Source organism: Entelurus aequoreus, linkage group LG07 (genome assembly GCF_033978785.1).
Source record: "Entelurus aequoreus isolate RoL-2023_Sb linkage group LG07, RoL_Eaeq_v1.1, whole genome shotgun sequence".
In the NCBI taxonomy this organism is placed as follows: domain Eukaryota; kingdom Metazoa; phylum Chordata; class Actinopteri; order Syngnathiformes; family Syngnathidae; genus Entelurus; species Entelurus aequoreus.
The window spans coordinates 9,410,790-9,432,438 of NC_084737.1; the positions used below are offsets into that span (position 1 = coordinate 9,410,790).

At 34.2% G+C, this 21,649-nt stretch overlaps 2 protein-coding genes across 3 annotated transcripts in view; both read left to right on the plus strand.

Annotated features, from left to right (window-relative positions):
- LOC133652941 (gastrula zinc finger protein XlCGF8.2DB-like) overlaps positions 1 to 3,820 on the plus strand; it is a 4,831-nt gene extending 1,011 nt beyond the window's left edge. Inside the window, exons 2-3 of one of the 2 annotated variants that reach the window (XM_062051899.1) lie at positions 1,019 to 1,342; positions 2,254 to 3,820. In XM_062051899.1, the coding sequence (XP_061907883.1) occupies positions 1,019 to 1,342; positions 2,254 to 2,264 (335 nt within the window). In that variant the 3' untranslated portion in view covers positions 2,265 to 3,820. Of the gene's footprint in view, positions 1 to 1,018 lie in introns of both variants that reach the window. The other variant, XM_062051898.1, reaches the window with a different exon arrangement.
- Positions 3,821 to 5,537: 1,717 nt separating this feature from the next.
- On the plus strand, positions 5,538 to 14,338 carry LOC133652943 (oocyte zinc finger protein XlCOF6.1-like). Its single transcript, XM_062051901.1, has 2 exons — positions 5,538 to 5,786; positions 13,067 to 14,338. The coding sequence occupies exons 1-2, from the start codon at positions 5,618 to 5,620 to the stop codon at positions 14,041 to 14,043; spliced, it is 1,146 nt and encodes a 381-aa protein (XP_061907885.1). The 5' UTR covers positions 5,538 to 5,617; the 3' UTR covers positions 14,044 to 14,338.
- Positions 14,339 to 21,649: the final 7,311 nt, after the last annotated feature.

Below are 21,649 nucleotides of genomic sequence, written 5' to 3' on the forward strand. Positions count from 1 at the left end.
AAGATAAGGTCCTTTTTTTTAATTAAAAATAATAAAATAAGATAAATAAATTAAAAACATTTTCTTGAATAAAAAAGAAAGTAAAACAATATAAAAACAGTTACATAGAAACTAGTAATGAATGAAAATGAGTAAAATTAACTGTTATAGGTTTTTTGGGTTGGTGCACTAATTGTAAGTGTATCTTGTGTTTTTTATGTTGATTTAATAAAAAAAAGTTAAAAAATAAAAACGATACAGATAATTTAAAAAAAAAATATACCGATCATTTCCGATATTACATTTTAAAGCATTTATTAACATAATATGAATTTTAAAAAAGGAAAAAATATTTTGTGACAATAAAAAAAAATCAATTCAATGATAATAGTATCGACTATTGTACTTGGTATCATTACAGTGGATGTCAGGTGTAGATCCACCCATGGCATTTGTTTACATTGTGACGGCGGTGAGCTATTGTATCCTCCTACGGTGTGTAGTGAAGCATGTTTAGCTATTCCTCCTCCTCCAGTGATAATGCTACTTGTAAGAAACATACTTTATTTGTCGCCATGGAGGCCAGGATTAGGGATTTAGAAGTAGCTAAAACACTGTGGATGGATGTTAGCTGCTAGCTAGCTAGCCTTGTCTTAAAGCAGCTCTTCCTGAGGGTGTTTCAGTGTTATAACTTCACCTTTATCTTTACTTTTTACACCAAAATGCGTCCATTCTACCTTTTCTGTCTACACACTGTGTCTGCTTGTAAGTACTCTGTGTGCGCGCGCTGCCCAACATGCTCCTCTGCTGGTACAACCAGCAATGTCACGAAATTAATCAATAATAATAAATCGGGAACCGGTACTTTTCAAACAGAGTATAGTACCGTTTTTGATTCATTAGAACTGCGATACTATACTAGTACCGGTATACCGTACAACCTTAGTATATACTTAAAAAGTCTTAAAAATAAACATACACGAAAATGGTGTTTATTTGACGATATTAGACTGAGCTAACGTGTGTTTGTGTCCTGCAGGAGACCAGCAGCCCCCCCACATTAAGGAAGAAGCGAAGGACCTGTGGACCAACCAGCAGGGAGAGGGTCTTCTAGAGGCGGAGGAGGAGGATCTCGGCAAGTTGCCACTGACTGTTGTCTCTGTGAAGGCGGAGGACGACGAAGACGAGCCACAAGCAGACGACCTCTTCTCTCCACTGGCAGACAGCGACGAGACGTCGCACTCTCACGGGGAGGACGACGGGGACGACGTCCGGGAACCTTTGAGTAGCGATACAGACTGTGAAGGTGATTTGAGGACCCACACTGGCATGGAACTCTCTGATTGCCCCGAAAAGGAATCCGGTATGGAATGTTTTGCCTGCTCTTTTTGTGCTAAAAGCTTCTCCGATAAGACCGCTGTGACTCGACATATGAGAACGCACACAGGAGAAAGACCCTTCAGTTGTTCCGTTTGCGCCAAGACCTTCTCTCGGAAGTTCCACATGCTCTCGCACATGAGAACGCACACGGGAGAAAAACCCTACAGGTGCTCAATTTGCGGTAAAGGATTCAACCACAAAGGGAATATGGAGTCTCACATGAGACTGCACACGGGGGAGAAACCTTTTCCTTGCCCGATATGCGACGAAACCTTCATTAGAAAGGTTTCCTTGATTGTCCACCAAAGGACGCACACCGGGGAAAAACCCTTTGGTTGCTCTGTCTGCGGCAAACAGTTCTCTCATAAGTCGTACATGGTCAAACACATGAGGACGCACACTGGAGAAAAACCTTTCATTTGCACAGTTTGTGGCAAAGGTTTAGCTGTGAAGGCATCTTTGATCCGACACCAGAGAACACACGTTGGAGAAAAAAGTTAATTGTTCAGTTTGGGATGTAAGATTCTCCCCAGAGTCCGTTATGAGGAGAAAACACATATTGCTTTCCACTCTGGGCTGAAACATGAACAAATTGATATTTGGTTTATTTATTTTCTTTGTAAGACTCCGTCTTTCCTCTCCTAAGTCTTCATGATATCTTCTTTTCATGAAAAAATAACAGATGAATGTATCACCGCATTTTCCGGACTATAGAGCGCACCGCTATATAAGCCACACCCACTACATTTTTAAAAGGAAAAGGTATTGTTCCATATATAAGCCACACCGGACTATAAGCCGCAGATATATACGTTGTGAAATGAGTTATTTACACAGAAATGTTTTGTAAATGTTTATAAACATACCTTAATTGTTTCCAAAAGGTGCCTGTAGCACGGCAGTAAAACGGCTGATCCAACAAAACAGAAGTCATCGCCATGGACCCACCAGCTGCGTACGGTAGCTTCCCAATTAGATAAACAGACTCAATAACTCCACGGTCACGTTTGGGGAATCCAGGAAGCAGGAACAATGCAAACCTTTGTGTGTTAATAATGCTAATGCCAATGCTAACAACGCTAGCTTGATTACATTACGATAGCACATGCTTGAAAACACTCCTATAGACCAGTGTTTTTCAACCTTTTTTGAGGCGAGGCACATTTTTTTCATTGAAAAAATCCAAAGGCTCACCACCAGCAGAAATCATTAAAATATGGAACTCGATATTGACAATAAAAAGTCGTGGGATATGAATTTAAACCATAACTAAGCATGCAACACTATAGCTCTTGTCTCAAAGTAGGTGTACTGTCACATCACACCCTGACTTATTTGGACTTTTTTGCTGTTTTCCTGTGTGTAGTGTTTTACTTCTTGTCTTGCGCTCCTATTTTGGTGGCTTTTCCTGTTTTGTTGGTATTTTCCTGTAGCAGTTTCATGTCTTCCTTTAAAGCGCTATTCCTCGCATCTACTTTGTTTTAGCAAACAAGACTATTTCAGTTGTTTATATCCTTCTTTGTGGGGACATTGTTGATCGTCATGTCATGTACGGATGTACTTTGTGGACGCCATCTGCTCCACACGCTGTAAGTTTTTGCTGTTGTCCAGCATTCTGTTTTTCTTCACTTTGTCGCCGGTTCAGTTGTAGTTTCGTTCTGCATAGCCTTCCCTAAGCTTCAATGCCTTTTTTTAGGGGAACTCACCTTTTGTTTATTTTTCAGTTTAAGCATTAGACACCTTTTTTACCTGCACACTGCCTCCCGCTGTCGTCTGCATATTGTGATAACGACAAAGCAATTGGCTACCTGCTGCCACCTACTGATATGGAAGAGTATTACGTGGTTACTCAGACACTCAACAACAACACATCATTTGCAGACTATAATTACTGGTTTGCAAAAAATATTTTTTACCCCAAATAGGTGAAATTAGATAATCTCCCACGAGACACCAGACCGTATCTCACGGCACACTAGTGTGCCGCGGCACAGTAGTTGAAAAACACTGCTATAGACATCACACATGTGACGGTTTCCCAAGTATGAGTTGTTTTTGTCATATTGTCAAACTTGCAAACAATGTTTGGAGTGATGAGTGAAGAATCCATACAAGTAGAAACGCTATGGATGATTAGAAGACAGAACGGCACTTGTACTTCCGGTCGAAAGCACTAAACAGAAGGAAGTGCTGTAGATGTTCACCCTGCAGTGAGCAAACTCGTCCGAAATACCGCGCCACAGCACCAGCAATAACGCACCCGTTCAGTTTCTGTTGAAAACTAATTCGAGCAAATAAAAATGCATAAAGTAGCCTCACTGTTTTGTAAGCCGCACAATCCAATGCTTAAGAAAAAAGTAGCCGATTAAGGTCCGTAATTTACGATAATTGGTGTTACATGAGAAAAATGTACCTCTTTGTTCTTGCATGATGTACTTCCTAATAAAGTTGTTTATTTCTGCCTGCCACTGATGAGTGTCTTAGTTGTTGTATCAGGTCCGATGCAGCCAACACACCACGAAACATTCAGCCGACTTTGATGGCACACGTGCGGACGCGCAAGGAAGAAAAACCTTATAAGTGTTCGCGGTAAAAGAAGGTAAAAGGCGTCAATCATGCAAACGCACCTTCAGTTGCTTAGTTTGCGGTGACCAATCCTCGATGAAATAATAATAATCAAAAACAATAATAATAATCAAAAACAATACAAAACAGCGCCAGGGGGTTGTAAACTCAATAAAGTAACTCAAATAGAATGCAATATATATACATATATATATATGTATATATATATATATATATATATATATATATATATATATATATATATATATATATATATATATATATATATATATATATATATATATACAACCATTTTCTACCGCTTATCCCAACTGGAGCCTATCTCAGCTACAATCGGTCGGAAAGTATATATTTGATTGGTTGATTGAAACTTTTATTAGTAGATTGCACAGTTCAGTACATAATCCGTACAATTGACCACTAATTGGTAACACCCCAATACATTTTCAATTTGTTTAAGTCGGGGTCCACGTAAAACAATTCATGGTATATATATATATATACATATATATATATATATATATATATATATATATATATATATATATATATATATATATATATATATATATATTTTTTTTTGTAATTTTTTTATTTTTATTATTTATTTATTTAAATATATATATATATATATATATATATATTTTATAAACCTTTATTTATAAATTGCAACATTTACAAACAATTGAGAAATAATAATAATCAAAAACAGTACAAAACAGCGCCAGGTGGTTGTAAACTCAATAAAGTAACTAAAATAGAATGCAATATATATATATATATATATATATATATGTATATATATATATATATGTATATATATAGCATTCTATTTTAGTTTTTATATATATACATATATATATATGTACATATATAGCATTATATTTTAGTTTATATACATATATATTGCATTCTATTTTAGTTTTTATATTACATATATATATATATATATTATGTATATATATACATATGTATATATATAGCATTCTATTTTAGTTTTTATATATATACATATATATATACATATATAGCATTCTATTTTAGTTTATATACATATACATATATATTGCATTCTATTTTAGTTTTATATTACATATATATATATATATATATATATATATATATATATATATATATATATATATATATTATATATATATATATAGCATTATATTTTAGTTTATATATATATATATATATATATATATATATATATATATATATATATATATATATATATATATATAGCATTATATTTTAGTTTATATATATATATATATATATATATAAAACAAAGTGCAAAGCCATTGGCTCACGCAAGTTCAGTAAATAATTTAAAATTTGGAACACAGCATCATCGTTTTCACAGCTTTTTGGTTGTTAGAGGTAGAGAGTGTTTTAACGTGGAGTTCTAATTCTTTTTTAAAGGCACAAAAAAACAGGTCGGGTATTGAGAAACTTACATTTATGAATATAAAACTCAGCCAATAGTATCATGAGGTTATATTCAATACCGCCGCAAGATGGCCGCCGCGTGACGTCACGGTTGTTTCCGCTGCCGTAAAGCCTCCGCTCAAGACGTAAAAGGCGAAAGTAGGCCTCGCTGCGAAAAGATGAGCAGCACGCGGGAGACTGTCGCCATTTAACAAAAGTAAACAACCTTGTTGAAAAAATGTTACAAGATTTGATAAAGGAGCGACTGGCGGCGGCGGCTGAAGAAATATTCGCGCTGTTTGAGCGAACGATAGCGTCGTACGAGGAGGAACTTTCTCGAACAAGAGAGAGCGCGAGACTTCGACAGCAGCGGGAAGATGTGCACACGACTCACCATGTTTTACAAGGTAATTGTCACCATGTTTTACAAGGTAATTGTCACAATGTATCACAAGGTAAACCTTTTTTTAATATCTTCAACCAAAATGCTGCTGTCAACACACGCAACTACATCTCACAACCAATTATTTACAGTACATCAACAATAGCATCCAACATGGCGGCCAGTTATGATGTGACACAAGTGGGGCGGAAGCGTATTTTCTTTTTTTTAAGTAAAAATATATATATATATATATTTTTTTTTTAAATCAAACTTGAATGTTGTTGTACTTTGACGAATTTGTTCAATGTGTTTTTTCGTGCAAAATAAATACACAGTAGACAATAAACACTGAGGTACTTTTTACATGTGAATAATATAAATACAGTCTATTATACAGCCTTATTCACATGTGAATAATATAAATACAGTCTATTATACAGTATTATTCACATGTGAATAACATACATACAGGCTATTATACAGCATTATTCACATGTGAATAACATAAATACAGTATTATACAGCATTATTCACATGTGAATAATATAAATACAGTCTATTATACAGCATTATTCACATGTGAATAATATAAATACAGTCTATTATACAGCATTATTCACATGTGAATAATATAAATACAATCTATTATACAGCATTATTCACATGTGAATAACATAAATACAGTCTATTAAACAGCATTATTCACATGTGAATAACATACATACAGTTTATTATACAGCATTATTCACATGTGAATAATATAAATACAGTCTATTATACAGCATTATTCACATGTGAATAATATAAATACAGTCTATTATACAGCATTATTCACATGTGAATAATGTAAATACAGTCTATTATACAGCATTATTCAAATGTGAATAATATAAATACAGTCTATTATACAGCATTATTCACATGTGAATAATTTAAATACAGTCTATTTTACAGCATTATTCACATGTGAATAATGTAAATACAGTCTATTATACAGCTATCGTACAAAACTAGTTTGAAGTAAACAGAATGCAGCATAACACTAGAATAGAATAGAAAGTACTTTATTGATCGCTGGGGGAAATTCAGCACCACAGTTCGCTCACAATAAACACTTGGGTATTTTTACATGTGAATAATATAAATACAGTCTATTATACAGCATTATTCACATGTGAATAATATAAATACAGTCTATTATACAGCATTATTCACATGTGAATAATATAAATACAGTCTATTATACAGCATTATTCACATGTGAATAATATAAATACAGTCTATTATACAGCATTATTCACATGTGAATAATGTAAATACAGTCTATTATACAGCTATCGTACAAAACTAGTTTGAAGTAAACAGAATGCAGCATAACACTAGAATAGAATAGAAAGTACTTTATTGATCGCTGGGGGAAATTCAGCACCACAGTTCGCTCACAATAAACACTTGGGTATTTTTACATGTGAATAATATAAATACAGTCTATTATACAGCATTATTCACATGTGAATAATATAAATACAGTCTATTATACAGCATTATTCACATGTGAATAATATAAATACAGTCTATTATACAGCATTATTCACATGTGAATAATGTAAATACAGTCTATTATACAGCATTATTCACATGTGAATAACATAAATACAGTCTATTATACAGCATTATTCACATGTGAATAATATAAATACAATCTATTATACAGCATTATTCACATGTGAATAACATAAATACAGTCTATTAAACAGCATTATTCACATGTGAATAACATACATACAGTTTATTATACAGCATTATTCACATGTGAATAATATAAATACAGTCTATTATACAGCATTATTCACATGTGAATAATATAAATACAGTCTATTATACAGCATTATTCACATGTGAATAATGTAAATACAGTCTATTATACAGCATTATTCAAATGTGAATAATATAAATACAGTCTATTATACAGCATTATTCACATGTGAATAATTTAAATACAGTCTATTTTACAGCATTATTCACATGTGAATAATGTAAATACAGTCTATTATACAGCTATCGTACAAAACTAGTTTGAAGTAAACAGAATGCAGCATAACACTAGAATAGAATAGAAAGTACTTTATTGATCGCTGGGGGAAATTCAGCACCACAGTTCGCTCACAATAAACAATAAACACTTAGGTATTTTTACATGTGAATAATATAAATACCGTGTATTATACAGCATTATTCACATGTGATTAATATAAATACAGTCTATTATACAGCATTATTCACATGTGAATAATATAAATACAGTCTATTATACAGCATTATTCACATGTGAATAATATAAATACAGTCTATTATACAGCATTATTCACATGTGAATAATGTAAATACAGTCTATTATACAGCATTATTCACATGTGAATAATATAAATACAGTCTATTATACAGCATTATTCACATGTGAATAATATAAATACAGTCTATTATACTGCATTATTTACTTATTTAGTTACTATGGAAATATAATGAGTTACTATGGAAATATAATGAGTTACTATGGAAATATAATGAGTTACTATGGTAATGTAAGTCACAGCAGCTCAGACGAGGCACCAAGCAGTGTGGGTGGGGAGTGTTTCCACATAGTTTTTCCACAGAGCCTGAAATGTGGGTGTCAGGGACAGACGTGGAAGGACATTTTTACAACAAAGTTCTAAAGTTTAGTGATATATCACATATATCAGATTATAGGTGCGTTTTTTTTTTACCCTTCGCGTTCATATTTCAGAATCAGAATAGTTTTTATTGCCATTGTTTGAGAACGGGTTCACAAACTAGGAATTTTTCTTGGTGCAATGGTGCAACATAAAACATATGTTCCTTTTGACTGTACATGTACTGTAAATGTGTAATGTATTTATATTATTCACATGTGAATAATGCTGTATAATAGACTGTATTTATATTATTCACATGTGAATAATGCTGTATAATAGACTGTATTTATATTATTCACATGTGAATAATGCTGTATAATAGACTGTATTTATATTATTCACATTTAAAAAATACCTAAGTGTTTATTAAGTCGTAAAAAAGGTTACAAATGATACATTACATGACCTTCGCAGTACAAACAAGTCCAATAATGTAACCATTGTAATGCAATGAACCAAAACAACAAAATGTAACATGTTTGCTTTCACTGAGGTAGTCAGACAAGTTGTATTAGACTGTGTTTATATTATTCACACGTGAATAATGCTGTATAATAGACTGTATTTATATTATTCACATGTGAATAATGCTGTATAATAGACTGTATTTATATTATTCACATGTGAATAATGCTGTATAACAGACTGTATTTATATTATTCACATGTGAATAATGCTGTATAACAGACTGTGTTTATATTATTCACATGTGAATAATTCTGTATAATAGACTGTATTTATATTATTCACATGTGAATAATTCTGTATAACAGACTGTATTTATATTATTCACATGTGAATAATGCTGTATAACAGACTGTATTTATGTTATTCACATGTGAATAATGCTGTATAATAGACTGTATTTATATTATTCACATGTGAATAATGCTGTATAATAGACTTTATTTATATTATTCACATGTGAATAATGCTGTATAATAGACTGTATCTATATTATTCACATGTGAATAATGCTGTATACTAGACTGTATATATATTATTCACATGTGAATAATGCTGTATAATAGACTGTATTTATATTATTCACATGTGAATAATGCTGTATAATAGACTGTATTTATATTATTCACATGTGAATAATGCTGTATAATAGACTGTATTTATATTATTCACATGTGAATAATGCTGTATAATAGACTGTATTTATATTATTCACATGTGAATAATGCTGTATAATAGACTGTATTTATATTATTCACATTTAAAAAATACCTAAGTGTTTATTAAGTCGTAAAAAAGGTTACAAATGATACATTACATGACCTTCGCAGTACAAACAAGTCCAATAATGTAACCATTGTAATGCAATGAACCAAAACAACAAAATGTAACATGTTTGCTTTCACTGAGGTAGTCAGACAAGTTGTATTAGACTGTGTTTATATTATTCACACGTGAATAATGCTGTATAATAGACTGTATTTATATTATTCACATGTGAATAATGCTGTATAATAGACTGTATTTATATTATTCACATGTGAATAATGCTGTATAACAGACTGTATTTATATTATTCACATGTGAATAATGCTGTATAACAGACTGTGTTTATATTATTCACATGTGAATAATTCTGTATAATAGACTGTATTTATATTATTCACATGTGAATAATTCTGTATAACAGACTGTATTTATATTATTCACATGTGAATAATGCTGTATAACAGACTGTATTTATGTTATTCACATGTGAATAATGCTGTATAATAGACTGTATTTATATTATTCACATGTGAATAATGCTGTATAATAGACTTTATTTATATTATTCACATGTGAATAATGCTGTATAATAGACTGTATCTATATTATTCACATGTGAATAATGCTGTATAATAGACTGTATATATATTATTCACATGTGAATAATGCTGTATAATAGACTGTATTTATATTATTCACATGTGAATAATGCTGTATAATAGACTGTATTTATATTATTCACATGTGAATAATGCTGTATAATAGACTGTATTTATGTTATTCACATGTGAATAATGCTGTATAATAGACTGTATTTATGTTATTCACATGTGAATAATGCTGTATAATAGACTGTATTTATGTTATTCACATGTGAATAATGCTGTATAATAGACTGTATTTATGTTATTCACATGTGAATAATGCTGTGTAATAGACTGTGTTTATATTATTCACATGTGAATAATGCTGTATAATAGACTGTATTTATATTATTCACATGTGAATAATGCTGTATAATAGACTGTATTTATGTTATTCACATGTGAATAATGCTGTATAATAGACTGTATTTATATTATTCACATGTGAATAATGCTGTATAATAGACTGTATTTATGTTATTCACATGTGAATAATGCTGTATAATAGACTGTGTTTATGTTATTCACATGTGAATAATGCTGTATAATAGACTGTGTTTATATTATTCACATGTGAATAATGCTGTATAATAGACTGTATTTATATTATTCACATGTGAATAATGCTGTATAATAGACTGTATTTATGTTATTCACATGTGAATAATTCTGTATAATAGACTGTATTTATATTATTCACATGTGAATAATGCTGTATAATAGACTGTATTTATATTATTCACATGTGAATAATGCTGTATAATAGACTGTATTTATGTTATTCACATGTGAATAATGCTGTATAATAGACTGTATTTATATTATTCACATGTGAAAAATACCTAAGTGTTTATTGTCTATTGTGAGCGAACTGTGGTGCTGATTTTCCCCCAGAGATCAATAAAGTACTTTCTATTGTATTCTATTCTATTCTATTCTAAAACTCATATAACACCGAATAGGTAATAAAAATGAACTGTAACTGAGCTATCAGATCTTGTTATTGTTCATGTGCTTTACCGGCCCCCAGACACATTATTTTCTCTAAATTTGGCACCCCCAAGGCAAAATAATTGCCCGGGCCTGCCCTAGGGTAAATTGGGTAACACATGGCACACTGACAAAGCTTAAAAACCTCTAAAGGCTTAGTGGCCACATGCGTGGACAGCACCTTTTAGCTCTTTTTTCCAAAATTGTGTCTGCTACTGAATTGGGGTCTTACGGCCGCTTATGTGGACACTTATACTGCCATCTGGTGGTGTCAGAAGAGTATAGCATACAATGGAATTTGGATTAAAAAAAGTGTAAAAATAAGAATTAGTACATCACTAAACATGAAGTACACGTTTGTGTACTTATGGACTAAGTACATCATATCAAAAGATGATTCTTAGTTTTTAATTCTAATTAGGGTCCAATAAGCCCAAATAGCAAAGAGAATAAAAAAAGCATGTAAACAAACAGCTTGGTCTTAAAGAGGTTACTTAACCTATTGTTACTATAACAATCTACAAGGTTAATAAAGCTGGCTTCTCTTCCTTCCCCTCCATTTTTCTGCTTTCTTTTGTATCTCTAGTTATCAGTACATATATGTATTGCTGCATTTGAACAACTGTATTGTTGATAATAGAGGTAATTACTGGTATTGTTCATTATCAATGGTGATATTTCTATTGGTATTTGTATTGATCCATTTGTAGTGTAATAATGCTCATTGTTATTTCTGTGTTATTATTTACTTCACTGACTGCTTCTTAGCTAGCACTTTTACCATCATATTTGTACATATCCTATTTGTTGATGTTGTTCTATTGTTGTTGTTATTGTTGTGTTTGCTGTTGTTGTTTTTGTCTCTCTGTCTAATCCCCCTCTTGTCCCCACAATTTCCCCCTCTGTCTTCCTTTTTTTTTTCTCTTTCTATCCCGTCCTGCTCCAGCCCGGCTGCACCAAATGATAATATAAATACATTTAATAAAGTCAAATACAAATAAGGCAGCAAGAGAAGTATCCTGCACTTCTCTTTTGTAAAGTAAATTTGTGTCAGGTTCAAACACTGATGACATCTATTAAACAAGACAAGAGGCAAAAAATCAAACAGAGGCAGAATTAAATTTGGACTCAATATTGAGGAGAAAACGTGTCGACCTGTAACCTCTTACAGTGTCACCCACGCTCTGCCAAAAGATTGCACTCCTCCTTCTTTATTTGACTTTCTCCCCCCTACTTGACCACAGCTGCTTCCAGAGGGAAGTGGGTCGTAAACAGCGCTGCCTTTGGTTACTGAACAGTTCAAAAGAAGAGGTCGTAAAATAGTTCAAAAAGAGTTCCATAAAGTAGTTCAAAAAGAGTTCGTAAAATACTTCAAAAAGAGTTCGTCTGGAAATTGGGCAGATCCTGCCATCTGTCCGCTTTGAAGTCCTAGTGGAGTTTTACAAGCCTTCCTCCTGGTAGGCCCCAAAGACAGCTCCCGTCCCCCTGCCAGGAACTCAATGTAGTACAAAGCTTTTGTGATCATTTAGAAACAATTATTCTAACATTTGTACAGCCGATATGGGCATCTACATCAACTATAGGATTTGCCTGAGAAGCTGGACAGGACAAAAAAAAAAAAAAAATTAAAAATCCGCATCCGGACTTCCGGAAACGCGTGTCCTTTCTGATTTCAATGTGTAAAAAGACACAAAAAGTGCGTCAAGTGTTTTTTCTTGCAGATGTCCAGCTGCTGATTGGACATCAGGAAGTACGCCCCCCTCCGCCGCAGTGGGGCAGCGCCGCTTTGGAGCCCTATGTTAAAGAGGAAGAGGAAGAGGAGGACGTCTGGACCACTCAGGGGGGACAAGGTCTCCTCGGTCTCACCGAGGTGCCACTCACTGGTGTCTCTTTGAAGAGCGGCGAAGAGAAATCCCCCGAGTCCTCGCCGTTTCATCACCGTCCATGTGGGGAGGACCGAGGGGCGGAGTCTCCAAGACGCCAGGCAACAGAAGGCGACGTAGACCAGCGTGGAGGACCACCGGCGGACAAGATCTTAGCTCCCCTGTCAGAAAGTGACGACGCGGAAACGGCGCAGACTCTCGGCAACAGGAAGACGTCACACGCGGCTAAAAATGGCTTCATCTGCTCCGTGTGCGGCGAAGGCTTTTCTTGCCAGAGCCGTTTGGAGGAACACGCGCGCACACACGCGGGCGCGGCGACTTGGACTTGTTCGCTCTGCGCGGAGACATTCTCTCTCCAGACTCAAATGCGAGCGCACATGAGGACACACGAGAAACCCTTCGCTTGCTCCGTTTGCGGCCACGAGTTCGCTCGCAAGTCCATCTTGAAGCGGCACATGCTGACCCACACGGGGGAGAAACCCTTCCCCTGCCCGCTCTGCGGCCGAGGGTTCTCCCAGAAGTCGTGCATGGTGTCGCACGTGAGGACGCACACCGGCGAGAAGCCCTTCGCTTGTTCGGTCTGTGGCAAACGCTTCGCCCTGAAGTCGTGCATGGCGGTGCACGTGAGGACGCACACGGGGGAAAAACCCTTCGGTTGCTCAGTGTGCGGGGAACATTTTTCCTGTAAGAGTAATATGAACGTGCACATGAGAAGGCACACGGGAGAAAAACCCTTTCGCTGTCCGGTTTGTGGTAAATGTTTCTCTTCGAAGGCATTTCTGCGGACACACGTTCAGCGGCACCAGGGGGAGTGACCCCTTACCTTTCCAGCATTTGTCAATGTCCTCAATTTACCCCAATGTGGGACTATTATGTACTCAGTGGCATAATGTGGGACTATTATGTACTCAGTGGCATAATGTGGGACTATTATGTACTCAGTGGCATAATGTGGGACTATTATGTACTCAGTGGCATAATGTGGGACTATTATGTACTCAGTGGCATATTGTGGGACTATTATGTACTCAGTGGCATATTGTGGGACTATTATGTACTCAGTGGCATATTGTGGGACTATTATGTACTCAGTGGCATAATGTGGGACTATTATGTACTCAGTGGCATAATGTGGGACTATTATGTACTCAGTGGCATATTGTGGGACTATTATGTACTCAGTGGCATATTGTGGGACTATTATGTACTCAGTGGCATAATGTGGGACTATTATGTACTCAGTGGCATAATGTGGGACTATTATGTACTCAGTGGCATAATGTGGGACTATTATGTACTCAGTGGCATAATGTGGGACTATTATGTACTCAGTGGCATAATGTGGGACTATTATGTACTCAGTGGCATAATGTGGGACTATTATGTACTCAGTGGCATAATGTGGGACTATTATGTACTCAGTGGCATAATGTCGGACTATTATGTACTCAGTGGCAAATTGTGGGACTATTATGTACTCAGTGGCATAATGTGGGACTATTATGTACTCAGTGGCATAATGTGGGACTATTATGTACTCAGTGGCATATTGTGGGACTATTATGTACTCAGTGGCATAATGTGGGACTATTATGTACTCAGTGGCATAATGTGGGACTATTATGTACTCAGTGGCATATTGTGGGACTATTATGTACTCAGTGGCATAATGTGGGACTATTATGTACTCAGTGGCATAATGTGGGACTATTATGTACTCAGTGGCATATTGTGGGACTATTATGTACTCAGTGGCATAATGTGGGACTATTATGTACTCAGTGGCATATTGTGGGACTATTATGTACTCAGTGGCATAATGTGGGACTATTATGTACTCAGTGGCATATTGTGGGACTATTATGTACTCAGTGGCATAATGTGGGACTATTATGTACTCAGTGGCATAATGTGGGACTATTATGTACTCAGTGGCATAATGTGGGACTATTATGTACTCAGTGGCATATTGTGGGACTATTATGTACTCAGTGGCATAATGTGGGACTATTATGTACTCAGTGGCATAATGTCGGACTTATGTACTCAGTGGCATAATGTGGGACTAGTATGTACTCAGTGGCATAATGTGGGACTATTATGTACTCAGTGGCATATTGTGGGACTATTATGTACTCAGCGGCATATTGTGGGACTATTATGTACTCAGTGGCATATTGTGGGACTATTATGTACTCAGTGGCATATTGTGGGACTATTATGTACTCAGTGGCATATTGTGGGACTATTATGTACTCGGTGGCATAATGTGGGACTATTATGTACTCAGTGGCATATTGTGGGACTATTATGTACTCAGTGGCATATTGTGGGACTATTATGTACTCAGTGGCATAATGTGGGACTATTATGTACTCCGTGGCCTAGTGGTGAGCAGTGAGCAGCAGCGGTGGCCGCGCCCGGGAATCATATTTGGTGATTTAACCCCCAATTCCAAGCCTTGATGCTGAGTGCCAAGCAGGGAGGTAATGGCTCCCATTTTTATAGTCTTTGGTATGAACTCACAACCTACCCATCTCAGGGCGGACACTCTAACCACAAGATCATTGGTACTTTAACTTCACTTAACTTAAGGCAGTGCTACCTTGGTTTTGGACAGTTTCCTATCAGAAATAAGGCAAATTCAATAATCTGCCACCAGAAACCAAAAATATGAACACATTTTAGAACAATTGTTGTATTATATGCATACATGTTCATTTGTTTTGATTTATCTCCGTCCTTGATGTGCATTTTTGATCAATAGACAATTAAACTTTAGCAACAAAACACATATTTACACACCCATGCTTTTTGAGAAGGAACAGGATGAAGAAAATGTTATATTTCCTGCCCCCTTCAACATAATAAGTAGTTAATGGACAGCCCAGGGGCCGTACTTATCAAGCTTCTTAGAATTACTCCTAAGAAGTCTGCTAAGAGTTGACTTAAGAGTAAATAAATTCTTTGCTGAAAGCTGCACTTAAAAGTTAGTTATCAAGCGTCTTACTCACACTTTCAGCGAAGTGTAGGACTGAATCTTAAGTGTCACACTCAGAGCTGAATTACGACATTACTATGTGCCGTAAACAGAATTTTAGGTGACGTCATTTCTGTGTCCATAGAAATGACCAATCACGGAAGGGAATCCGTTGTCTAAGAATAAAGAAATATCTTGGAAATATTTAAGTGGACAATGGGAGTGTATATTTTGACAATAAACTACAAAATAATACAAAACAAACTAGTCCCCGCCGGCACTCACGCTACCGCTCCCTCTCTTCTCTCGCCCACACACTCACTGACGTCACTCACCTCACGGCCACACACATACGCTACTCTCATAACATTTTCTTTCCAATTCATTAATTAGGCAACTAATTTGAAACTGGTGTGGGTGGCTCTATATATACTAGCCCACTGCAGACACATGCAGAAATCAACAAGGAATCGAAAAGTATTAAATCTGTGACAAAAATAATATCCACTCTGTCTAAACGATACCGTTTGATCGGCTGCTCGTCATCAAAAAAAACCAAAACATTGTTCCGTTCCCTGAACGTTCGCGCACGTCTCTCTCGCCTCAGTGCCATCCCCTGCTGGCAACTCCTAACCACTTAAGACACCTCTGAAGGTCTCTTAAATATCGTGGAGAGTAGGAGTGATTCTTAGACTTAAGAACGTTGATAAAAAGCTTTTATTCTTAAGTTTGAGAGTAGGACTAAATTTCGCAAATTCTCAGGACTTAAGTGTAAAATGGCACTCTAAGAAGCTTGATAAGTACGGCCCCAGATTCACAAGCATACAAACCAAACAAATACATCCAAATATAATGAAAACACACAAAAAAAACAACAAGTGCAAAAACTTCATGAAGTACAAACCGAACAATAAAATATATATACACCTCACGGGAGGATAAACAACAAATACAAAACCCGACAAAAAATAAGTAAGATAATAAATATAACGCAAAATGTAAACACTTACGGCTGTCCATATGATGTTATTGTTCTGTCTTTATATATTTTTGTCAATCGAAATATATTTCTACAATCTTTTATCTCATTGTAAAGATAATTCCATAGTTTAACCTGATATACACATTTGTTTTAAAGTTGTCCTTGAATACTGATGTTTGAAATGACCTTTTCTTCTATGCTCCTCATTCTCCGAAGTGATGACAAACATTTTTTTGTAAATTTGCTGGTAATGTTTTACTTTTAGCCATGTAGTTCAAATAAAGACAATAATGACATTGTTTGTGGTCCCCTTTTATTTAGAAAAGTATCGAAATACATGTTGGTACCGGTACTGGTACCAAAATATTGGTATCGGGACAACATTATACTGTGTTGATCAACTTGAGTTGCAAGAAATAATTACTTTATTAACATTCTTTAGTCTGTAACAGAAAATATTAGAAGGGCGTCAATTTGCTTAAAATTCTAGAAAAATTCAACCACTTAGGCTCCGGCGCAACCCCACCCTCGACCCCGAAAGGGACAAGCGGTAGAGAATGCATGTTTTGCAATAATCCTTTCAGATTTGAACTTTTATTTGTTTAGTTTCAAATACATATGCATTAATATGTATGTTAATTATAACCAAATCATAACGCCATCGATTTAAAACTACAATTTAAGAAAAAAAGAAATATAAAGAAAATATCTTTAACTTACTTAAATCGCCCCCTGTGGGTCGGGGAGACTCACTACATTGGCAACCTAATAACATCAGGAATGTATGTTTTAATTATGTTGCACTAAAACACATTATTGAACTATTTATTTCCCATGAAATGAAATTATATTAGTCACAAACTTGTATCAAATTGAATTTAAGTTTGAGTCCAATAGTATAAAATTCGTTTCACACAAATACAAATATGTGAAAAAAATAAAATGTGATAATAACAAAAACATCTGCATTGAGCCAATAAAAATATGGGAGGGCTGTGTCACGCTAAATTTCTTCCCCCCTACAAAAACCTTCCCACCCCCTATTTACTTCCGGGGCTGCGTCCAATAAAGTCAAAGTTGCCGGGGGTCCTTAACCGGCACGCGATTGTCCTGTTTCGCGCCTGTACAAAAAAAAACAATAATGGATTTGTTCAGATTCCAGCAGCTGTCAAAGACGAAGTATCCTTCCAGCCGAAGTGCTATCGATCGCTGTCAATGACGTAAGAGAGGAAACATGACCCCGGAAGAAATGGGAGGGGGAAGGTTTTTGTAGGGGGGGGGAGAAATTTGGCGTGACAGCTGCAACAAAACACATATTTCGGTAGCAATAGGAATCGTTTTTATGTGTTGTGTTCCTACCCGGACGGTTTAGAGAGACGCACCACAGGAAGCGTCTGCAGTATGTGTTGAATGTTAACTGTTTAATAAAGGTTCCCTGTCAATGTTCAACCGTCCAGTTTGTAGTCATTGAAAGACAGAACAAGCGGAAACAATTTCATCGATATTAAAAGAGGAACTAAAAAAAAAAAGAAAAGAAAGAAAGTCCATTGCTCATTTTGTTAATTTTTTTTTAGTTTTTATTCTCCATTGTTTTCATTTTGTTATCATGGCTGTTAAGGCTATAGCACTGTATTGGATCAGGCTTGCTCTTGTTTTTTTTGCATACCGTATTTCCTTGAATAGCCGCCGGGGCGCTAATTAATTTAAAACTTCTTCTCACTCCTGCGTTTACCAAAAGCATGCGGGATTGGCAAGCATGCGCTAATTATTTTAAAACCTCTTCTCACTCCGGCGCTTACCTTATGAAAATCACATTGAATAAAAAAAAACGTTATTATGGTCTTACCTTTGGGTATAAATGAGTCCATGCACAGCTCCTATAGAAGTCTTCCTTATCTTTCTTCAGTTTTAAAAGTCTCTCTGTCTCGATGGAAATCTTCCTTTAAGTATTACCTCCTGCTTCGATTGAAAGTCCAGTTTAGAAAACGGTTTTATTTTAGATATGTAATCCTCCATGGTAAAAGTGCAAGCAAACAATGGCTGCTCACTCTTGCTGCGTGTTGTCTTCTTCTGCAGCACCGGATCTTCTGCAGTACCAGCAGTCGCAAGAAGGATCACTAGCGCCCTCTACCACCAGGAGGCGGAAGTCATTTAATGACTCATATTTGACCCGGCGGAAGTGCCAAGCATGCGCTAATTATTTTGCGAAACGAGTTTGACCCGGCTGTAATTCTAGGCAGGCGAATACTATATTCCCGGCGGCAATTCAAGGAAATACGGTATTTGAAATAAAAATATATCAAATCAAATCAAACTAAGGAGAAAAAAGGGCTTGAGGTTATTTTTGTTTATTTATTTTTTAACAGACTAAACAATTTACAGTTTTGCAAATTAAAAAAAAAAAGACCAAATAACATTCCGTTACACAAACCAGGTTTAAAAAAAACAAAAAAAAACATTTACAATCACACAAAGCAAGTTAAATATAGACTAAACAATGTACAATTTCTGAAAAAAATATTAACAAAAAGTGGGACAATTTACAGTTACAGAAACCAAATGAACAAAATACAAAAAAATAAAGCAAAACAACTTACAATTTCAGGAACAAAAGACAAAACAATTAAAACATTTAGACAACACATTAAAAAAAAGCGAAACAATTTCAGAAAACATATTAACAAAAAGCGAAACAATCTAAAACACAGAAACCAAATGAAGTGTTACGGAAGTGTTTTATTTAATTTTTTATTTTATAAACCTTTATATATAAATTGCAACATTTACAAACAATTGAGAAATAATAATCAAAATAAGTACAAAAACAGTACAAAACAGCGAAAAGGGGCTAGAGGTTTTTTTTTAATTCTTTTTTATTTTTTAACAGACTAAACAATTTACAGTTTCGCAATTTTAAAAAAAAGACAAAACATTCCGTTACAGAAACCAGTTTAAAAAAAATAACAATAATTTAAAATCACACAAAGCAAGTTAAGTATAGACTAAACAATGTACAATTTCAGAAAAAAATATTAACAAAAAGCGGAACAATTTACAGCTACAGAAACCAAATGAACAAAATACAAAAAAATAAAGCAAAACAACTTACAATTTCAGGAACAAAAGACAAAACAATTAAAACATTTAAGACAACACATTTTAAAAAAAAAGCGAAACAATTTCAGAAAATATTTTAACAAAAAGCGAAACAATCTAAAACACAGAAACCAAATGAAGTGTTACGGAAGTGTTTTATTTAATTTTTTATTTTATAAACCTTTATGTATAAATTGCAACATTTACAAACAATTGAGAAATAATAATCAAAATAAGTACAAAAACAGTACAAAACAGCGAAAAGGGGCTAGAGGTTTTTTTTAAATTATTTTTAATTTTTTAACAGACTAAACTATTTACAGTTTCGCAATTTAAAAAAAAGACAAAACAACATTCCGTTACAGAAACCAGTTTAAAAAAAACAAAAAACATTTTACAATCACACAAAGCAAGTTAAGTATAGACTAAACAATGTACAATTTCAGAAAAAAATATTAACAAAAAGCAGAACAATTTACAATTACAGAAACCAAATGAACAAAATACAAAAAAATATCAGAAAACACATCAACTAAAGCAAAACAACTTACAATTTCAGGAACAAAAGACAAAACAATTAAAACATTTAGACAACACATTAAAAAAAAAGCGAAACAATTTCAGAAAACATATTAACAAAAAGCGAAACAATCTAAAACACAGAAACCAAATGAAGTGTTACGGAAGTGTTTTATTTAATTTTTTATTTTATAAACCTTTATGTATAAATTGCAACATTTACAAACAATTGAGAAATAATAATCAAAATAAGTACAAAAACACCGAAAGGGGGCTAGAGGGTTTTTTTTAATTATTTTTTATTTTTTAACAGACTAAACAATTTACAGTTTCGCAATTTAAAAAAGACAAAACAACATTCCGTTACAGAAACCAGTTTAAAAAAAAAAAAAAAACATTATACAATCACACAAAGCAAGTTAAGTATAGACTAAACAATGTACAATTTCAGAAAAAAATATTAACAAAAAGCAGAACAATTTACAATTACAGAAACCAAATGAACAAAATACAAAAAAATATCAGAAAACACATCAACTAAAGCAAAACAACTTACAATTTCAGGAACAAAAGACAAAACTATTAAAACATTTAGACAGCACATATTACAACAACAAATTTAACATTTCAGAAAACATGTTAACAAAAAGTGGAACAATCTAAAACAAATGAAGTGTTTTTATTTTATAAACCTGTATTTATAAATTGCAACATTTACAAACAATTGAGAAATAATAATCACAATAAGTACAACAACAGTACAAAACAGCTAAAAGGGATCGAGGTTTTTTTATTTATATATATTTGTTTTAGTATTTTTATTTGTATTTATTTATTTATTTAT